The 23,140-nt window shown below is 30.0% G+C and overlaps 1 protein-coding gene across 3 annotated transcripts in view; it reads left to right on the top strand.

Moving 5' to 3' along the window:
• LOC142329226 (puratrophin-1-like) overlaps positions 1-23,140 on the top strand; it is a 1,606,956-nt gene that overhangs the window by 251,943 nt on the left and 1,331,873 nt on the right. The window contains exon 1 of one of the 3 annotated variants that reach the window (XM_075373631.1): positions 7,810-7,876. The exons of the other annotated variants lie outside the window; for them this stretch is intronic. Within the exon in view, the coding sequence (XP_075229746.1) occupies positions 7,859-7,876 (18 nt within the window). The 5' untranslated portion in view covers positions 7,810-7,858. Of the gene's footprint in view, positions 1-7,809; positions 7,877-23,140 lie in introns of those variants that run through there. 3 annotated transcript variants of the gene reach the window in all.

Genomic DNA, 23,140 nt, shown 5'->3' with positions numbered 1-23,140 from the left:
ATGCAAAATTAACTTGTAAGATCACGAAAAACATATAAAAGTTAGTTTATAAATTTTAAAGATTTAAACACGTGTTAAATAAGAATAACTAATTTATTTTATTCCTTAATAATATTATTAGTTACTTAAAAATGATTTCTTAATTGTTACCATTTTTTTTTTATAAGTAAATTCTGTTCGTAGAGTCTGTTAATACCAGAAAAACTTTTGTTTCCTTAGGAATTATATAAAATGTTTTAGTTCACTTATTACCTTCCCGGCGAATATAGTTTTTTTTAAGAGGTGGAGGAACCTCATTTACGGGCGCCAAAGCAGTGTCGGACTCGCTAACAGGTTTCGTAAGATTGTAAAAAAGGTGTATGTATTCCTGCGTACTACCGACTAAACCTCCACCCCTGGCGACCCATCCCTTCTGAGATTATGTGGTAAAGCATTACTTCTGCTGGGAGGGGGGTAAGCGGCGCCCCCCCCCCCACACACACATTCAGACAACAAATGTAGCGAATATAGCTAGAATAGAATTAAAGGAGAAATTATAGTAATCATGTGCAGTGTAGTAACCACGGAAAAATCGGTTCGAATCCGGCTTCATATATATTTATTATATATTATTAACACATTTATTAATATTTATTAATCTGTGTAAAAATTGTTGAATTAAAATGAAAAGTACATAAAATTTATTTCATTGTTTTGTATTATTATTGAGTTTTTATTTTTTGTAAAACTTTTTTACAATGAGAGGTTAATAATTCAAGGTTAATTATTAATAAAGCAATACATTTACATTAAAAAAAAAACGAAAAAGGAACAGAAGTCTGATTTGAACCAATGTGCGCCTTCCTTTTAGTAAGATCCAAATATTTCATTAATTAAAATTTTATTTGGCTATAACTGTGGAACCAATGAAAATAAGTACCACTTATGATACTGTATATAGTTGAAAAGCTCTCAATGAAGGTTTATTACTGCAGTTAAGAAAAAGTCCCAAATCCAATTTTGGACTTTTTTGGTCCAGTCGATTGCAATCAAAAGGAAAGGTGCACAACCTAGATGTTACAACAGTTCTAAATCCAAAATTTCAACATCGTTATTTCAACGGCTAATCATTTTTAGTTATGCGAGATACATACGTACGTACGTACGTACAGACGTCACGCTGAAACTAGTCAAAATGGATTCAGGGATGGTCAAAATGGATATTTCCGTTGATATCTGAAATTTTTCGCTCTCATGATATTTCCTTTACTTCATACAAAGAAGTAAAAAAACATATTTGTGTTTGAGCTTACGTATGCATGGAATGTGTGTTTGGTCTATTATCTCAGGATTGACCAAACCGATTTCCTTTTATTTCTATCAATGAGGCACTGATCATACTGAATTTTTTTCTTTTTAATTCGTTAAGGAGATGGGAAGATATTGCGAAAACCCTATTTATAGTTTCTTCAGAAAAATTTTAGAAAAAACTTATTAAAGCGTAATAATTCAAATCCTATTTTAAAAAAATCAACCCCAATCTCTTAAAATAAAAAAATGATTTTTTGTTCTTTTACTCTACTTTCCTTTGATGTAAATATTTTCAAAACTTTTTTCAAATTTTATACTTCATATATAAAATTAATCAAGAAATATCTACAATTTTTTGCAATTAAAAACCCTGGATTTAAAATGCAGAAAATTAATTTTGGCTCTAACTCAAGTCACACAATATTAGCCAGTTTGTTATTTTTTTCAATTTAAAATAATATTTAAAAAATTCTTTTACATTTTTGTTTTTAACTTTCTCAAAATATTTAAAATATAGTATGTTTCCTTTAATAAATTGTATATTTCAATAACTGAAAAAAAAAAAAAATATATATATATATATATATATATGCTCATATATATACAATGTGTAAATAAAGTTGGGAACCGGTAGGTAAAGTTAAACGTAACAAAATTAAATTTAAAAATGCTCCTGAAAATGATCCATTTTTATGTATCAGACCACCATATCCCCAAACTCCCAAGGGAGGGGGAAACTCAAAAGTTTTAATTGAAAGGGTAGAGTTCTGACAAATCAATTTAAATAGCATTAAAAAAATCGGGCTATGAGAGAACCCTTACCAAAGTGGTGGTCATTTAATATTTTACTACTAATTTCAAAAGTGGCCTACAATACAACCAAAGTTGTGGTTGGTATGTTACCGAAAAACAGATCGCTTTGTGGTAGGAGCGTTTAATAGATTTTTTATTATTACTGTTATTTTTTTTATATATTTTATTATTGAACTGTTGTTTAAGAGTAACTATAGACCACTTTTGAAATTAGCTAAGAAAAATAAAAGCTGAGAAAAATGGTTAGAACTTTCATAGTGTAAAAGTTTGCGTTGAATTATCTTTTCAATTACCTTTAAAATAATGGCAAAATCCTACTTCACTTAAATTTTCTGAGTAATCCCTCAATTTTTTTGGGATTGGAGTGTGTCTAATCTAACGAAAGAAGAGTTATTATGGGTTTCCTACATACAAACACCTCCGCATACGCTCGTCCGCGTGCGCATACACAAACACACACACATACACACACACACATACTACATATGTTTTTGTATTCTATATTAGAGATAGGATGTAGGAAAAAAATTAGGTTGCTTTATTATTCATCATTGTCTTACCCAAATAAGGAATCAAATAGTTGCTGGTAAAATCTGTCTCGACGTTGAATAGCGCCTCCGTTTTGCTGAGGTCTACCAATATCTTGATTTTCTTTGGCGTGCATGGAAGAAGCAGAAGTTTTGGAATCCTTACATCATTTATCCACTTTTTCGTGTCCTTGTCATTTGTTTGTATTAGTATATACCTACCTTACTGTTTCTTTTTTTTTTAAGATTACGAGCGTCAACTGCTATAATCTTTTTGCCACATGAAATTTTGTAGCGAATGAAAAATGCCATGTCAGACTCTGACCGGGATTCGAACCCGGGACCTCCGAATGAAAGACCGAGACTCTACCACTCCGTCACGGTGATCGGTGTTTGTTCTTTTTATATTTAATTTCTGCCATTATAAAACAAAAGTAGCCGTCTAATAATGTATTTTTTAAAGAGATATTTTTCCTTATTTAGCGTAAAGATCACTTGATCAACTCGTTTAAAAATAATGATAGAAAGCAGTGATCCAGATTACGGAAATCGATGTATCTATAAGAAAATTCTTTGTATCATTTAAAGTTTTTTATGGTATAGATTTTATTTTATTTTTCTTTATAAATATAATTTTTTCTGGGATTAATTACTATTTACTTCAATAGTAGTAAGTGAGAAAGGAAAACACAAATATAATTAAAAATTTGTAATTATGAGTTTAAACGAAAGAAGTACGTTGTAAATAATCAGGAAGGAAGAATTGAAAGATTAAACAGAAGACAAATATAAAATGATCAGAAAAAATATATACTATACAAAAACGAAGTGAAAAGAGACTGTCTGCTGAAGGCAGTATTTAAAAAAATAACAAGTTGAAAAACGATGAAGTAGGAGGTACGTGTTGCCGTATTAAAACAATAGTTCTATCTTCATTTTAAACAGAATCAAGTTCCCGGTTATTCAGCATAAGAAAAAGTTCATAAGATAAAACTTTTATCAAAATAAAGTAGTTATTTTAATCATTTTACGTGTGGCAGTAGAGTCAATTCAGGATTTATAAGACAATAATAACAGAAATGGAAGCCGCAGTAATCCCAAGAGGCTTAACCAGTTGTAAAGGTATAGATAAGTAATTAGAATCTTCCACTGCATTCAGCTATATAAAATAATTCTATTAGAAATGATAAGGAAAAATGTAGAGTTAAATAATAGAATTTAAGGATTTAAATAATGATTTTTCCATCTTGACTATTTTTGTGAAATACTATAATTTGAAAAAAAATCCTCTGTACTCTGTTTACACTGGTCAACAAAATTTTATTTTTTGTTTGGGAAATGAGAGCGAATGGCTGATTCTTATAGTATTTTTTATGCTGATTTCATATATGTTAATAGATTTTTCTGTCGGTCTCAGTTTTTTTATAATTGAAATTTCTTTTGAAAAAAAAAGTATAGTGAACGTAATATTACAATACACATTATATATGCATTTTGTACTCGCCGAAAATCTATTTATTTTGGATTTTCTGCTGTAATTTACTGTAGATAGATCCAACCTTATATTCCAACAGTAGTCGGCTAACATTTTTGGGTTCCATTTTCCCAGATATTGTATTTTCATTATAAATATCTCCTGGTGAAAGCATCACCAGATTCATCCACATTCATCACTGATAGCGCCGAGATTATTAGGGAAAAAATTCAAATGTGAATGTAAGAAATTAATTTTGACATATTACACCCAAGTTCTTTGTAGTTTTGAAGGAGTTAACGCACAAGTTTTCTGTATTTACTGGCCTTATGGTTTCCGAGGAAGTTGTTACCATATTTTGAAATGATTTCCATGGAGCAACCTCAAAGTCATTCAAATATTATTTAAACGCCGGATCACGCATTAGTTTTCTTTTTTGTGGTACAATAAATATAACTTTGTTAATTTTAGTATCGCTTATATTAGAGAATTTGTTTTTTTAGAAACTGAAATCTTGCAGCATTACGATCCATTGCTATAACAGAAGTTTTTAATAAACCTAATTTAATGGGTAGTTGCAGAAGAAAAACTTTTCCTGGTTTTACTGACTCCTGAATAAAAAGATTCGTCTCTTCTACAGTCAGTACCTCTTTCTTTGGCCACTGCTCTTTTATTTTCCTATCCCTGCTGTCCCATTCCACAAAAAGCAACAGAACTTAATGTATCCAAGTTGTAGTCAAAGTAAAAGCGCTTTTACTTTCAGATTTCCACAAATATGCCATAAATATTTCTTATACTGAATCCTGCTCAATACAAGTTTCATATTTTCATAAAAATTCATGTGAACAGATTACGCTAATTGATGAGTATTTATTTCAAATACATATCGAAATTTCTAAACAAATTAGAAACAGCTGATAAATCGTTATCGAATATCGTAATGATAAATTTTGAATAATTAAGTAACGAGAAAAGATTTTCGAAAACGGTTCTCAGAATCGTTTCTAGCATGAAAATGCAGTGTTACATGATGATGTGTAATCATTCTACTTTCTATTGAAAATATTTATCTTGAATGTTGATTGGGGAGGGGGTCCGTTGTACCTCGAATGGATACGTAACGGTCAATCTCTAAAACAAGGATGCAGCTATCGGTGCGGGGTTTTCACTAAAGTTTATCCCGTTCAAATCGACATTGAAATCACGTATAATATTATGTCCATCGTGTCATTTAAAGTTGAATTCAATATGGTTGATAAAAGATGGCCGACAATAATTTCAAAACAACTCCAGCGTAGTTTCTTTTTACAGCGTAGTCACATTCAGTATTCTATAATTAAGCCATTTCAAGACTTTCCGGGCAACCTGAATACAGTAATGAGTGATCGCTAGTTAATTAATATTGATTTGATTTAAAGAAAAGATCTGATGTGTACACCACATGACTTCATTGAACGCCTATTATATTACATATGAAAGCTACCTATTGTAACGGGTACCATTATTCGACTTCCGGAAAATTTCGACATATCTTTCAAAATCCCCAGATCCCAAAACCGCCGTCAATTCAAAAGTTTATATATATATATTTCACTTTCTTACGGACACGATAACTGCCTTAATTTTGCGCTAAGCACTTTCAAATTGATACATAAAATATAACAACCCAAAATATCGGTCGAGTTTGTTAAAGGAAAATATCAGACTATTAGGGTGGAAATATGGGGGCTTTTTCGAAAAAAAACAAAATTTTGCTATAACTTTCAGTTACGTAAAATATCGAATTCGTTTAAAGTTCCTACTGTTCTTTGAATAAGGGCCTAAAACCTATGTAGGTAATTTTTTTTTATATCACCAACCATTGGCCCAGCTGGTGGAAAAAATGGGGTTTCTAAAACAAAAAAAAATCATACCTCCCTTAATAGGCACAGTATTTGAATCGGTTTAAAGTGGTCGTTAGTCCTCTAAAAATTATCTAAAACTTTGGTCTGAAATGATTTTTTATATGACCAATCCTTACGGCAAGGGATGACCAAATAATTGCTGGAATTGTAAGAAGATGGGGCTTGTCGTATGTTAAACATGTGAAACTTTCTTTCACATGCAACCATTATCGTATTGAGTAAATTTGAAGTTTTTCTTAACTTTAAGGTGGAAATCCTTTTTATTCCCTACTTAGCACCGGTGAAATCTACCTCCGCGTTCTGAAAGGGATTTTTTCATTTTTTTTGTTGTTATTATTGAATTATTTATTTTAAAAACTTTTACAATCAGAGGTTAATAATTATTAATAAATCAATATATTAAAATGAAAAAACAAATTTTTAAAAATGGAAATGAAGTCGCATTCGAACCGATTTGCCTTCCCCTTGTAAAATCCAAATATTTTATTAAATAAAATTGTATTGAGGTATAACTCTGGAACCAGTGAAAATACCTACCACTTTTCATATCGTTGAAAAGCTCTTAATGAGGGCAATTGCAGTAAAGGAAAAGTGAAAAATCCAAAAGTTTTGGATTTTGGGCTTTTTTGACAATTTTGGTCAGGCCGATTGAGCTAATCGTTTTTGAGTTATGCGAGAGATACGTACGTACAGACGTCACACCGAAATAGTCAAAATGGATTTAAGGATAGTCGAAATGTATATTTCCGTTGAAATCTATAAACCGAATTTTTTCGCTATTAGAGAATCATTTGATAAAACTGATTATCCAATTGGTCAGCAATTTTTTAGTATAGCAAAAGAAAACTGTTGCGGAAATTAGAGGTATTGATTAGATGATTAATTTGAGTGAAAATTAAGCTACTGATAAATTTTAGCGTGTAAATTTGATTGTCATCATAGGAAATTTAAATTCCAATTAAAGAAAGTGTACTCGTATTTTTATAATTTTATAATTATCAAAAAAAAATGCTTTTTAAAAATTAAATTAAAATATTAAGTAAAAAAACTTAAACAGTAATTTATTACTTAAAAACATTAACTGATTTTTTTTAACCTTTCTTTCTGTTTGTATATGTGCTGGTACGTTACTTTATATTTTTTTTTACTTTGATTGAAGCAATTTTAATATGTTAACAGGATTTTTAATTCAGTAAATCCTTCTATTTTTAAATTTATTTATTTGTGATTTTTATTTTATGTATTTATTTTTCTATTTAAAATATGATTAACTATTTCAAAAACATTTATGTTAAAGTTGTTTTTAAGGCAAATGCAGTTAAAGAATTATTACGATCATTATTAGTTTTATTTTTTTTTTTTATGATATTGTGTCAACAATATATAAAGTAAGTGGCTTTTTAACAGTCGTTTTATATTATAATAAATAAAAAAAAAGGTGTCTATCGAAGCGAGAAGTTAACACTGTATAAGAGAAGTTATACAAAAATGACTGTATAACTTACGTCAAGTTGGTATTAATCTAAAAGAGCAGGTGGCAAGCCTGTGTACATGCGTCGCGACGCTGTTTAGACGCTTGCTCAGTCAGTCTTTATGACAGTTACCTATCTGTCAGAACTTACTAAACAGTTGGGAGTTCAATAAAAAATTATAATTTAAAAATAACAAAAACAAATCAATATACGTGTTTGTGTGTGTATGGTATATGAATATAAATAAAAGAATAGATCGTTCGTTAAAAAGTGTGTGCGTTTGTGTGCATGTGCGTGCTTTAGTGAGTGCGTGGTTTTTTTTTAGTTTCATTATTATCATGTAGTAAAATAAATTTTTATATTTCATGTTAGTACACCATGCTGAGAAGGAATAAGGTAATGTGTTGTATCTATGTATTATACGTATGCCATATTGTCTCGCTGTTGGGCATCCTGTCCCAGAGATTTAGTTCATTTTAATGATAACAATTTTTAAATTTTATGTTGACAATTTTTCCTGTAGATAATGAATAAAAAAGGCGGCACTGTGTCTCGGTAAAACACACACACACACACACACATATGCATAAAATATGTATATGCGTATATGAAAGACACATGCTATATACTATGTGAATACGCTTTGTTGAAAAATAAATCTGATCCTGTTATACCCTTCTAAGCTTATATTTGGACTCTGTTTTGTATAAATTGCCTCCAAAGGTACTTCCCACGTTCAAGTTTTTTTTAATACATTGCTTGTTATTTTAACTTGTATTTCTGCAAACTACGAGTAGAAAACTTTTTATATTTCGTTAAAAAAATAGTAATCATATTTTGCTTTAATTGTTTAAACATCTGTTTTTTTAAAAAAAAACCTCTTCCAGCACGCCGGAAACTGGAGGTAGATTTCACCGGTTAATAGGTTAATAGGGAATAAAAGAGACTTCCCCCTTACAGTTAAAAAAAGTTCTAATTTAATCAATACGACACATGTTTAGCATACGACAAGCTCCATCTTCTTAAAACTCCAGCAACATTTTGCTCATCTTTTGCAGTAAGAGTTTTGGTCATATGAAAAAACGAGCACTTTAAACCGATTCGATACTGTGCCTATTAAGGGAGGTATGATTTTTTGTTTGTTTTCAAAACCCCATTTTTTTCTCCTCCTGGGACAGTGGTTGGTGGTGATAATATATAACTTCACTTACAAAGGTTTTAGGCCCTTATCCAAAGAATAGTAAGAACTTTAAACAAATTCGGTATTTTACTTAATAGAAAGTTATAGCGATATTTTGTTTTTTTTTCCGAAACAGCCCTCTCATTTCAACCCCCGTGGTCCGATATTGCCCTTAACAAACTTGACTGACATTTTGGGTTGTTATATTTTATATATCAATTTGAAAGTAATTGGTGCAAAATTAAGGCAATTATCGTGTCCACAAGAAAGTGAAATAATATATATGTATATCTGGGGATTCACTTCGCAAGTGAATCATGGTACCCACTACAATACGTAGTTTTCTTACGAAATCTTCCTAAAACATTAGAGAAAAATTGTATAAGAATACTTTTAATTTAGGCAATTTAAATAGTTTCTAATTGAATGAAAAACATTGGTAAAAATATTAAAATCTGTGAAAGTTGGAGGTTCATTTTCTAATCCGGTATTCAAATATAAATATTTGATAAGGTCGTCAAAAACTCCTATCGCTTTCTTTTTACTTGAAAATAATTTTATATTAACATGTATATTTAATTACACAACAATGATATAAATAATTCTAGTACCATAAAATTTGTAAATAATTTCATTAGAATATGACCTCTGTAGAGAAACGGTATCAGGAATCCCGGTTGGTATTGGTATTTTTAAAATGTTAACAAATATTACACATCGTATTATGACATGCAACCTTGAGTTTAAGTGATGAATGGTGAGTTTATCACACCCCCACGCGCGCGCGCGCGCGTGGGGGGTGTCTATATATATATATATATATATATATATATATATATATACATACTCACTATTCATCATCGATTCTCCAACTTTTTGTATGGCTAGAAAGCTGCTGAAATTTGACACAATCATTTATGATCACCTCAGTAAAAAGGTTAAGCACAAATTATTCTGATTACTAACCTTTAAAGTGGTAAAGTGGGTTGAAATGAAAAGAAACAATATTATCTATTTTATTTTTAACACTTCGGAATAAAAAAATTTTTATAAAACCCTGGGTAGATAATAGAAATTCATTGAACTATTTTGATTAAAAAAGTATCAATCCAAGATGATATAAACGAGTTAAACCTGAATTCAGACTTCACATATAAATCATTCAAGAGTCAGAATTTACTTGGTTATTTATAAAAGATATATAAATATTGAACTAAAATTTTAGACAAAACTATCTTATAAGATCCTAAAAAATTTTAATTTCAAATAATACATTGATCTTAAATTTTATATTCTGTACTAAAAAATCTAGGACACATTTCTCACAATACACATTAACTAAAAATCATATCAGCTTATTCTTAAGAGATAAACACAGGGTCGATAAGTTGTAACATTTTTCTGACTTCTAGGCATCATTTTTTGTGACCGATCATTTAATTTTTTTATATTTTAACTTGTATCGTTTGTACTTCCTCGAATGGATGATGCATACAAATTGTGAACTTAAAATTTGCGTTTATTAAATTTGGGATGATTACAGATTAATTTTTTTTTGTAATTATTTTCTTGTTGTCAAAAGATTAAATTCTGTTAAAACATAAAAGAGTAAAAAGCTCGATTCTGTTTAATTAAATTGTGCTGTTTATAATCAGTACAGGTCAAAACAGAATACAACTAAATTAATGAATATTGCATTAAAATTTTTAAAATTTACGTTTGATTAAAAAAGTACATTTAAAATCCATTACAAACTACAAACACAAGCATTTTATTTAATCGATATCTGTGGTTACATTATTCTTCATGTACTTCACATTTTATCTCTTAATACATTTGTATTTACCACTATTATTTGAGTAATTTCTTATAATGTAATGTACGTTAATACCTAAAATATTTTATTCTTAATTCCAAATAAAAATTATTTCCTTAAAAAACATTTAAGAAAATATTTTGTTGAATTAAGTATTTAAAATCATTCTAAATACTATAATCATTCTCAACCTTCATGGTTGAGTGCTAACATCCTTTTATTTCATTTTGGAAAGTCCCAGATTCGAATCCCAGTGTGACCTGTCATTTTTAAATACAAAAATTTCAACATCTTACTTTTTACGCAAAAGCTTTTAGCTTATAATTTAAAAAAATCAGCTTTGAATAATTAAAAATCTGATGTGGAACCACATGACTTCGTACACATTTAAAAAAATTAAAAGTATATAAAATTTTATTTCATTAGTAACTTATGATATTTTTACATATATTTTTTTTTATTGTATGTGATTTATTGTAAAACCGTTTTTACAATCGGAGGTTAATAATTATTAATAAATCAATATATTTAAATTTAAAAAAATTAAAAAAAAAAAAAGAAAAAAAGAGATTAAGTTTGATTTGAACCGATGTGGCCCTTCCCCTTGTAAGATACAAATATTTCATTAATTAAAATTTTATTTGGTTATAACTTTGGAACCAATGAAAATAAGTACCACGTATGATATATCGTTGAAAATTTCTCGATGAGGGCTTAATACTGTTTTTGGATTTTGGGCTTTTTTGGACACTTTTGTTTCAGTCGAAAGCAATCAAAAGAGGAGGTGCACAACTAGATGTTATAAAGTCCTAAATCCAAAATTTCAACATCCTACGGCTAATCGTTTTTTGAGTTATCCGAGATACATACGAACGTATGTTCGCCATGCCGAAACTATTGGAAATTGGATTCAGGGATTTTCAAAATGTATATTTCCGTTGAAATCTTTCCTTTTCTTCGTACAAGGAAGTAAATAAAAAAAATAAATAAACGAGTGGTAACTGTTAAGAAAGTCCAAGTAAAGTCGAACAACTTCGACTTCCTTAACAGGATATCATTTATGAACAGTTTTCAATGTTATGAGGAATTTTTTTAATGTTATTATTAATATTAGTTACTTTATCAGTAGTTTCCTGTGGAAGAACAAATTCAGGCAGAATGAATTTCGTTATTTTTTTACCTCTGTAAAGAAATGTATTGTTTCGATAATTCAGACACTTATTATTTATTCTCAAATTTTGTAGGACGTTTTAGAGCTTTGGAACTTATTTCCCTTTTTATAAAATAAATAATTTTTAGAGATAGGGAGGTACAAGAGATACGGGGATTTAAATTTGTATATTTTTTCAAACCTTAAATAACTATTAAAGTAATTTTTTCACCTATTTGATATTCTGGACCTAAAATAAGAAGCAATTTTTTTCATTACTTTCATAAAAGTTATACTTTAATATTTTTAAACAATTCTCTTTTATTTTTTTTTAAGTAAAAGTCAGGGCCTTAATGTTTGAGTAGCAATGAAAAAGCTGTGCAAGTTATATCGTATGATATTTGTATCATATTTCAATCCTCTTTAAATTCAAGGTTTTGAAATCTGTGACAAGTCAAGGGTTAGTAAACTGTTGTTTCTAATTTGATTACGATATTTACAAGTTGAAATTTAATAACTTCATTTTCTAATTTTTATTACAATTTTTATATATATATTTTTAAAAGTTATTTTTTTGAAAATCCTGTTATAATTATACCGTTTGTTTTTAATTTGTAGTCAGCGTATTAATTTTCCAAACTAATTTTTTTTTTATAAAAATTATAAGTAAAGTATTAATTATAAGAATAAAAATAATTTTATTCTTATAATTTTCAGAAAACGTTTTTTCAACATTATACATACTCAATAAAATAGTTTACCAGTATAAAGAATGGAATATACGATCAGCAGTAAACAATAACTGTAAACAGCAGTAAACAAATGATTGAAGAAACTTTTGATTAATCGATAGGAAAGTCAGAAATTCTCTTCAAAATAGTAGATTAAATTAAATTTTCCAACCTAACATCAATATATTATCATATTAGAAGCATTAATCAGTTTTTAGAATCTAGTAAAATAAATATTATTGAGAACTTATTCGTATGTTTTTACAGTTAAAAAAGTAAACTTGATATAGTTCAGTAATATGACAGAAAAAATAATAACTGCTGGTTCCATGGGTTGTGAGAATATAAAAGAATGTTGTGTGATCTTTTGAATAAAAATAAAAGATAAAGGATAGTCTGATCTTTTCTTATGCGATAATATAAAATACTCGATAAATCAAAATCGTCCATGACATTTTATACTAGTTCATTTATTTTTGTCTTATTCTATATAAACAAATTTATCAATTTTTTTTTTTTAACTTTTGATCGATTTGACATGCGAGTTTGTATTCACATGAGATAAACTTTATGATGTAATTTTTTTTTAATCTGTAATGTTTTTTTTAAATAATAAGAATGCAGATTATAATTCGCTTTAAGGATTAAGAAGATTTGAAATTAAGCTGTAATTTTTTATTTGGGTCATTGATTTTTCGTTAAAGATTGAAGATTGTACTAAGAAACCCGTGTTTTTTATGTGTATAACGAGTATCGTACCACAGATTTAACAATACTACGGGATAAAATTTAAATTGATTTAGGTTGTGATAAAAAACATAATACCTGTATATTGCATATTCTCATAAAATTTATATTTTAAAACCACATATTTTAACTCTCACTTACATTATAGCATTATTACTTATAGCATTATATTTTCACAACTTTAAAAGCATATAAAAATTTATTTAAGTAACTTACAGATTAGGTTGAGGTCTCATTTCAGAGAAAAACAAATAAAGTTTGTCACCCAGCATTCAGTTTGGTTTGACATGGTTTCCATTTGTAATGCGACATAAATCCATCTGAAGTCGATTTTATTCCAGACTGTAGCCAGCAAGTCGGGCGTTTCCTTTGCAGCTGCAGTATTAATTTTTAGCTCGAACCTAATCTTTAATGAAACCCCATAAGAGAATATTTACCTGGTTCAAATCTGGGGAGCGAGATGACATATAATCAATGGACTTTGACGACCAATCCGCCGAACTGGGAATCGAGTATAAAAAAAAATCTGACTTCTAGGCGGTAGTGAAGTGTGCCCCGTCTTGCTGATAGTAATAGTGATCTTCATCGTCTGACGAATTAGAACATTTTGAAGCATGTCCAGATAAACGATACCATTTACAGTTCCCTCCTGGAAGAAGAACGGGCCGTACAATATTTGTTTGCTTAGGACATAAAAAAACATTGACCGTAGGGCTATCACGAATGTGCTTCAAAATTTCATGAGGGGTTTCGCTGTCATATATTCGGCAGTTATGGTTGTTTACCGTGCCACTGATGTGAAACTTAAAAAAAATTACGTTGTCTAAAAATGTACCGTTGTCTGCAATTCTATCCATTTCCAAGCAAAACTGCAACAGAGATATTTTGTCGTGTGTTGAACTAACGGTTTGTTTGTGTTTCACGTGCAGTCGTTTACGTAATACGAGCCAAACAGTCTTTTATGGATTGCCAATCACACGTTGATTGACGCACGTTGAGTTGATTTCTTCGGACTATGTGGAGAGCTTTCTGTGAGTTGTTCACAGCAGTTTCAGGGACGCTTGGGCATCCTGATGATTTTGTATATTTAACAGAAAAACCTGTTTCAACGAAGGTTTGGTGCCAAAAAATAAATTGTATGTTTACTAGAAAGCTCCCTACTGTATTCTCTACGAAAATTGCGTTTAACTGCAGCGGCTGACTGCAAATCGTGAAACCAAAATACACAGAGAGCACGTTTTGAACCAGTACATTTATCCAATTTAAAAACACTGGTGACAGTTCTGGTTGTCAAATTGGGTACTAATGAACTATGCGAGTTAAATTAAACGTGTTGTGTTTTCCTGTGAAATGAGACCTCAACCAAATCTGTAAGTTAAATAAATAAATTTTTATGTGATTTTAAAGTTGTGAAATCTGTAATAATTTTACTATTTTATCAGTTACAAAAGCATCTTATTATTGTAATGTTGTGATTTTTTGAAAAAAGTAAATATTTAGGAAATTTAAAAAATTCTTTATAATAAGTCTGTATAATTTCTATTTAAAATTTAAAAAATCTTATGTTATTAGATATTTAATCATCAATCCTTTTATCTAATTATCAATCCGCGAGTGGTGGCGTCTTAGTCTTTCAACAGGAGGTCCCGTGTTCGAATCCCAGTCAGGCATGGCATTTTCACACATCTCATCCTCAGAACATCTATTCAACGGTGGATCCGGAAGTTAAAAAAAATCAATCCTTTTAAAGATCCGTTTCTCTTAAAAAAAAAAAAAACATTTTCAGTAAAGAAAATCTAATTAAAATGTAACATTTTTTTTGTACTATCAATTGTAAAGCCTATCTATTGTAACGTTTTGTAAACTTATTAAGTCATATTACATTACATAATAATTAACACGATTTATAAATTAAAAATAAATGATGTCATACTTATAAGATAAAGTAAGAATTTAACAGATAAATATATAGGTGATTGAGTATTTATAAAGTATTAAATTTTTTATCATAATGAAATTGAATAATTTCGTTCATAAAATTTATATTTTTAGATCTATTTATTTTTTAAACACATTTTATTTTAATAGAAATACAGGAAATAATATCACATACACAATTTACTGTTTTAGTTATATTACAAAGATTTTTTTACAACTACTAAAATCATTAACAATTGCTCTGGAGTTGCCTATAAATTTTCTATACCCTGACCTGAAAACAAATCCGGAACTGGGATTTAACGGGTTCATTATTGGACATGAAAAAGGATCACGTACGAAAATAATATTTGGAAAAGATCGTAGTCGAATCGAAGTGAAGCTTCGTAAACGGTGGCAAAACCAGGATTGACGACAAAAATGTGATGCTGGGTGTATGGTTGGATCAGAAAGGAATTGTTCCTTATGAGTAGTTGACACCCGGTCAAATGATTGAACCGTGACTATAAGCAGTTGTAAATAATACGCCAAGTAATCGAGATAAAGCGATCTCAATTGATCGACAGGCAGGAGTCGTCTTCCATCACAACAACGTCAGACCCCACACCTTTGGTGACTCGTCGTAAATTGAGAGAGCTTTGCTGGGAAATTTTGATGCATCAAACATATTGTCTTCATCTTCATCGTCAGATTCAGTTTTTATAAAACTCTTTAATTGTGGCTTCAAAAGAGATCTGTGAAAACCATTTTTCAATTGAAAGTTTTGTCCAGAAAACACAGAAATTCTTCAGCGACGGGATTTATGATTTTATCTCAAAAATGAAAAAATGTGCTCGATCAAAACAGTAAATATTTGCTTTAATAAACTCTATTTAAAATATTTTAAAAAATCCCTGTTTTACTTTTTCATTAAAATACGAAGAAACGTTTTCCAAACTCCTTTTTTTTTTATTAAAGATAATTCAAAGGTATTTTATATAATCAGTTAACTAAACATTATGCAGTTAAAAGTAGCCGATAAATTCATAGTACATTTTTTTTTTAATAATCTATTCATAATACAACTAAGTGGTCAATGGGGGGTCGTCTAGCCAGACCGTTTGAACCCCCCGACACATCTATTATCCTTAAGGTTGTGAAAATTAAAAATATTTTACAGATATTATTAACGAAAATAAATTACTCATTCGCTTCATTATATTTCTGTCGATGGAAAATATGAAGACGTAAAGGGATTAATTATTTTTTCTTTAATGAATATTTTAATTCAAAACTTCACTTCCAAAGGGATTAGGGACGCTATCTACGGCTTAAAACCTTCCCTAGGATAACACGAATGTGTCCTGAAAATTTGTAACCAATCGGTCGATTGGTTCTCGCGTGATGCGAGAACATACAAATAGACAGACTTTCGCATTTATGGATAATATTGTGGAGGAAAGTTACATAAATTTGTTATTAAAATGTTTCAAAATAAAAAAGTTGTTTCCATAGAAAATATATTTACTATTTTATTCATTAAAAAAAAAAATGAATCCATTACATGCTTTTTTAATTATCAGAATTTTATTATTATGAATTGCGCGCGCGCGTGAAAATTTAATAACTTATCGATCACCATGGCGAAGTGGTAGCGTCTCGGCCTTTAATCTGGGGGTTCCAGAAAATGATAAATAATTTTTATTTTTTATTACATACGCTACAAAAATTCCATCGCGATAAACTTCTACACCTCCAGAAACAAAAAACTATGATATTTCTTTTACAAATGTACATTATAAACTTAGAAAGTAAATTCGATTAGTCTAACCAATTTACTTTTAGTTGAAACTGTTTTTCTTTAAATCGGCTGCCATAATCGTAACAGTTGAGAGGAGACACACTTATATTCCATTTATGGAATAGTCACTCCAAAGAATAGTAAGTATATCATGCCAAGCTTATTGAGCAAATTGAGTCTTTTCCTGTTGCCTTCTTCATTGAGCCGAATGTAATGATTTATCATCATCATGGCATGCTCGCTAAAATGCGGGTAATGTTGAGCTCTACAAATGACACCTTCATGATGTTCACCGCAGGAATTAACTGTGGAATGGAATGGAATGCAAAGGTGGCGGGAGTTTATTTCTCCCTACAAATCGCAGAACCTGGACAGAGTCCCTTGCTGCTGGATGATTCTAATCGGGCGTGTTTTTTAAAAGGTTTACTTTTAAATGGCGGGTCTAATTTTTCAAGTTTTGTTTATTATTTAGTATTTTAAGGACGGATTTAATTGCATTCCAATCCGTTGTTAAACCAGCGTTATCGAACCCATTTTATGGGCCGACCGCGGAAGGCTAGGCTTATGAAACCTGTCCTCCCGACGTAATTCCCCTTCAGACTGTCCACTGAAGTCCTGTCAGTGCTAACGCTTCATAGACTAGCAGGAATACGCCACAACGGGGCACTAACTATCAGGAGGGAGCAATGCGACCCCTTTTCCGGAGGAGTCGCAATTGCTGGTTTATTTTAATTAACTTGTAAGTGATTAAAGGAGAGGTTGTGTAGAAGTTCTTCATCCACTTCTGTTATGGCTGCCTTTCAGGACGCATTTCTGCTGGGCTCTGTTCCGGACTTCAGTGCGTGATGTTGGGACGAGTAGAGGTCTTCCTTCTTCTTCATCTTCTTCTTCTCCCTCTTCTTCTTCCGATGACCTCTTCATTCTTCTTTGGCCTGCACTTTCCGAGAATTGGTAGTAACCGGAGTTACATACCGTTAACCTTAAAATTCCCGAGGCCCCGAAGGGCTCAACGGGGGAAAGTGCAGGTTTCTTCCTTCTTCCGTGCTATCAGTGACTGCTGGGCTCTTTCCCTCTTTCTTCTTTCTTGAAAGGAAAGGTAATAGGGAACTTACAAATTGGTGGTACCTATTCGCGATCGCGGTTTTGGGGGGGGGAATTAACTGTATAATGAACATCATTAATTTCAGAGAAACCGATTCTGATTTTTATAGTTATGCTTTACATGTTCATTGTTGAAGCAAGACTGATACAGATAGTTTAAAGCAACGTATTAACGTATACTGTTGTTTGTGATTAACTGTTTTATAATAATAATAATTGTGTGTGAGTGAAAAAAATAAATTATTTTATACGAGTAAAACTTTTTATTATATTTCTATGTGAAATATTTTGATTAAGCAATTAAGAACTAATTCATTTTATTAATTAATTAATTGTAATGCATTTTAATTATAAATGTTATTGCTGCAATACTATATTGTTATTTAATTGCAAAATTTTTATTCGGATATAGTTAGAATACATTTTTGCAGTTAACAGTTCAACTCGTGTTATAAATAAGGGTGAAACACGCTATGTGACCTGCATTAAGTATGACTCACAACAACGATCGTTCGTTTGCAAGCGGAACATTATTAACTATTAAAAGTGTTGCAAACACACCCCTGTGAGTCATTTTGTGTTACCGTATCCAAAATTTCTTACTAATTTAAAATTCACAAAGAGAATTGAAATTATTAGTGTGCTGTTTTTACATAGTTACGTCGATTAAAGGTTAATTAGTTTTATAATTAAAATTTATTGATTATTTTTTTATAGAAATAATTTTGATGCAATAAATTATTTTATTGATATTTTTATTAATCCGGGTGCAACTCGGATTTAATATAATTAATTCGTTATTATAGTTAGATACTATCTCACAGTTCTAGGTTCGATTTCTATTGTGAATCGAAAACTATAAAAGAATAGTTTTTTCGGCAGAATTATATTTTCATATTTTTATCTTCTGTATGAATGTTGTTACCCGTACATAACATTTTAAAATGTAATGAGTATTTCTCTAAAACAAAGAGATTAAAAATGATCGGCTTTATTCGATAGGCACTAGCCTGAAACCATTAGGCTTATTTTGAAAGTGCCGGAGTCTTGGGATCTATTTACCGGAATTTATTCATAGGTAATAACCCTCGCCTATTAAGTACGGTTAAGTGTCCCTTTACACTCCTTTTAACACTTACAGAACCAAAAAAGGAATGAAATTAATATATGATAAAAGAAAGTGGATTATGAATTTACTTTGAGGAGAAAATTTGCCCGAAGAGGAATCAGTAGATGAACAAACCACCACAATCAGAGAACTTAGAGAATAGAGTAAACTCTGGATCTTCTCTACATGTTATCAGAGAGTTCCTGGTTCCAAGTACTTAAGTTACCCGGGATCCTATAGGTGGTAACAAGCATAATCAATTCTTCTCACAATTTATTGGAAAAGCTACGAATTTTTACAATCTGGAATCGAATAGCAACCCGACAGGTACGTGATTCTTGAAGGAACTATCTTTCATTTCTAGAATTATCTTGCGTATGAAATTATGTAACTGAATCATATTCAGTTCTAAGCCGGAGGTGAAAATGTAAAATATTTCTGAATGTAATAAAATATAATCAAGTTTGTACAAATTTACTCGTAGTAATGAAAGAAGAAATAAAACACCGAATTTGTTTCACGTATTGCTATTATCTAGAACAAATAAAAAATATATAATATTAAAAAAATATACTAAAGTAGTAGTTATTAATAAGTAGCATGACTATTAAATTGTTTAAATAATATGAAAAAATTATCAAAATATAATAAAAGATTTTCTGTTGAGGGCTCAAGGCACAATGTAACTAGTGATAAATTCACTTTGTACTGAAAAAAACCCGTTGAAACAGAACGATAAGTTCTCTAGTATATCGGTATAAACACAGCTCAACTTAATAATACAGAGCTCAATATAAAGGATAAAGTATTAAATAATTGTATTTTTTAATCTTAAAAAAAAAAATAATACATTTATAGCCTGATAACATATTTTCTGTTCTAAAGAAAAACGAGATCCGGGTTCATTTTTCTTTTTTATCCACTTTAATTAAAGTGGATCTATATAAAAACCTAAGAACTTTTTTATAACTGAAATTAAACAGCATAGTTTTACTTATTTTTTTATTTTGTGTGGTCTTGATTTGAATTTTTTTTTGTGCACATCATAATTTTTTTTCAGCGTTTGTTTTTTAAGTTATCTCTAATGAGAATTTTGTTTACTTAGTGTTCGTGTAATATAAAAAAAAAAAAAATAGCAATTACCTTACCTTAACCTTATCTTTTAAAATTGAGATTAATTTATCAGTTTTATTTAGTAATAAAGATTAAATCGTTATTATAGTTAGATACTATCCCACAGGTTTAGGTTCGATTTCTATTGTGAATCGAAAACTATAAAAGAATAGTTTTTTCGGCAGAATTATATTTTCATATTTTTATCTTATGTATGAATGTTGTTACCCGTACATAACATTTTAAAATGTAATGAGTATTTACATACTCATACTGTAAGTACATAAATGTAATGTATTTACATATCTTTACTGATTTTTTTTTTTTTTTTTTTTGCCTATAACAGCAGTCATATGTAATAACTTACGATGAAGATGTTTTATTATACACCCATTTATAAATAAATGTACTTATGATATCTTATTAATAAGAACTGATAGAAATTAATTAATATAATTTGAGGAGAGGGAAGATAGTTTTAATCTCCTGTGATATTCGTTTGATAAAATTAAATGAAATTAAAGAAGGAATAATTTCGGTGGTTATTCTCATGGACATTGCAAGAAAAGATTAAATATGTACTCATGTGAATGAAATCTTTTATAGTTGAATGTAACAGTTGTGATAAATTTAGGTTCTCTCACGGTTTCTCTGTGTTTATAAATAAGAATATAATATCATGTTTTAATCCTAGATAAAATGGTAATTAATCATTTCATAATAAAATAAATAATTAAACATTAATCGCCGGCCCCGTAGCTGAGTAGGTAGAGTCTCGGAATTTTGTGCGAAGGTCCCGAGTTCGAATTAACGATCAGGCGTGACAGGCACTGGGTACATGTATATGACAGTGATAAAACCGTTTAGGTCTCTTAATTACAACTTAGGTAACCTTACGAAGCATGTGATTCATTCCGATTATATCAGGCGTGTTTTTAAAGTAACAATAGTTTTGAATTTTCTGTCTGTATCCGTTACGTAAATAGCCCTTTCGTAACTCAGCTATTTCAATCGATAGTCAGCTGTTAGCAACAATTGTTTAACCATTTCATTTTGTTGTTAATTGTTTATATTCATCCATTTATAGTTTTACAATTCTTGATACCCCCGAGTATGAAATACGAGAAGTAATCAGATTTTTGACTGCAAAAAAGGATCCTGTGGGTGAAATAAGAGGCAGTTTTATGAAACTTCGGAGCCGAATATTAAAAATGACGGTAAATTAAGACGGTGGTGCCGTTAATTTTGAAAAGGGTGAACAAAGGTTCATGATGAAGAAGGAAGCGGCAAACACTTCCGTGATAATGCATAATTTGATTAAAAAAAGTTGACAATAAAGGTAGAAAAAATTGGCGCTTCACTATGTAAAAATCCTCATTCCTCATTTTTCACGATTTTTTATTTATGAAGTTTTGAGTAATAAATTGGACTATAAAAAATTTTGTGCTGGATGGGTACCAAAGATGTTAATCGATACACACAAGGAAAATAGTCTGCTGTAGCGCAAGAATATTTGCAGCGTTACAAAAATAACGGTGATGTATTTTTGATTCCATTTTTACCAAAGATGAAACCTGGATTTCTTATTCGAACTACGAGACAAAGATACAGTCAATGAGATGGCATTCATCTTCCTCTATATCGAAGAAGTTCAAATAAGAACGGTCGATAAAGAAGCTATGTTTTTTACGATTTTTTTGTTGTTCGAAAAATGCGTGTCTTTTTTGTCGAATTTAATGATGACGGAAATACTGTGAATAGCGATATATACTGCGAAACTTTAAAAAATCTTAAAGCTATAGGAAACAAAAACAAACGACGTGGCTTGCAATTCGATGGGATTTTATTTTTGGCTGACACTGCTTTGTCACATACGGCAAATCAGACAGTAAGGCGAATGGAAAAATCTCGTTCAAAAATCTTCAATTATCCACTCTGTAGAATTATCCCAGCGATTTTTTTCTTTTTCTTTACCTAAAACAGCGGTTTGCATCATAAAGATTTTACAATGACGAATTGATAATTAGGGTTACTGCATATTTTAAATCTCTGGCGGCGGAATTTCTTGAAAAATGTGTTATTAGAACGCTATGAAAACTTGAACAAAGTTGAATAGGGCTGTGTAGAAAGATAAATCTGGTTTTTATGCGTAAGTTTTTTCCCTTTTTTTTTGTTTTATTTTATTTAAAAACGGACCTTACTTTAAAACCCTGCTTCTTATGTTTTCTTTCAAAAGTCAGTTAAAGAAAGAATTTATCACATAAAAGGAACAGTAATTACAGAGAATCACCTGTGATAAGATAATTCGTCTTAACGAAGTTATCCTTGGACATATGTTAAAAAAATTGATACCTTATGTTTCCTAGTGGTGTTCCAATCTGATAGATATTTACCATTTGCTTGTCACATTATTTTTAATTGTACATGTTATCAACAGAAGATTTAAATTAATGTTTCTCTAAGCAGGTGTCATTCAAACCAGATAAACTGAAGCATAGTTCAGCATGTGGAAGACTCATTTAAAGCATGGTGTAGGAATAATGGAAGAATAAATATAATTTTTGAGATTAGGGAAAGGCTTTTAAAGAAAGAAAGAAAAATTTTCTTTACCCATCTCATTTTATTAAAATTCTTTTATTTCAAGGAGTTTAAATGCCATCCGTATGGTCACATTTAGAGTTTCAAATGCTCATTGTAGCAACAATGGGCACCGGTTTGAGCCAAAAAAATGATAAGAGGGGCTATCTACGCAAATTAAAATATAATAAATGACTATCCAACTATACTTTTAGCATAAATTAGTACCTGTTCTACGTGAACATATTTGTTTTCTGGTGAAAGTAACGTCTGAAGTTTATAATTATTTTTGTTTAGTAGCATTTTTACACGACTGCCCAAAAAGTAGTGTAATATATTTAGGGTGTATGTATGAATGTTTATTCCACCGAAGCAGCTCAACGGCTGAACCGATTTAAATTTATGAACCCGCTTTGAAA

The sequence above is a fragment of the Lycorma delicatula genome, chromosome 8, assembly GCF_047948215.1.
Source record: "Lycorma delicatula isolate Av1 chromosome 8, ASM4794821v1, whole genome shotgun sequence".
Taxonomy (NCBI): Eukaryota; Metazoa; Arthropoda; class Insecta; order Hemiptera; family Fulgoridae; genus Lycorma; species Lycorma delicatula.
This window is presented reverse-complemented; position numbering and strand designations above follow the sequence as displayed.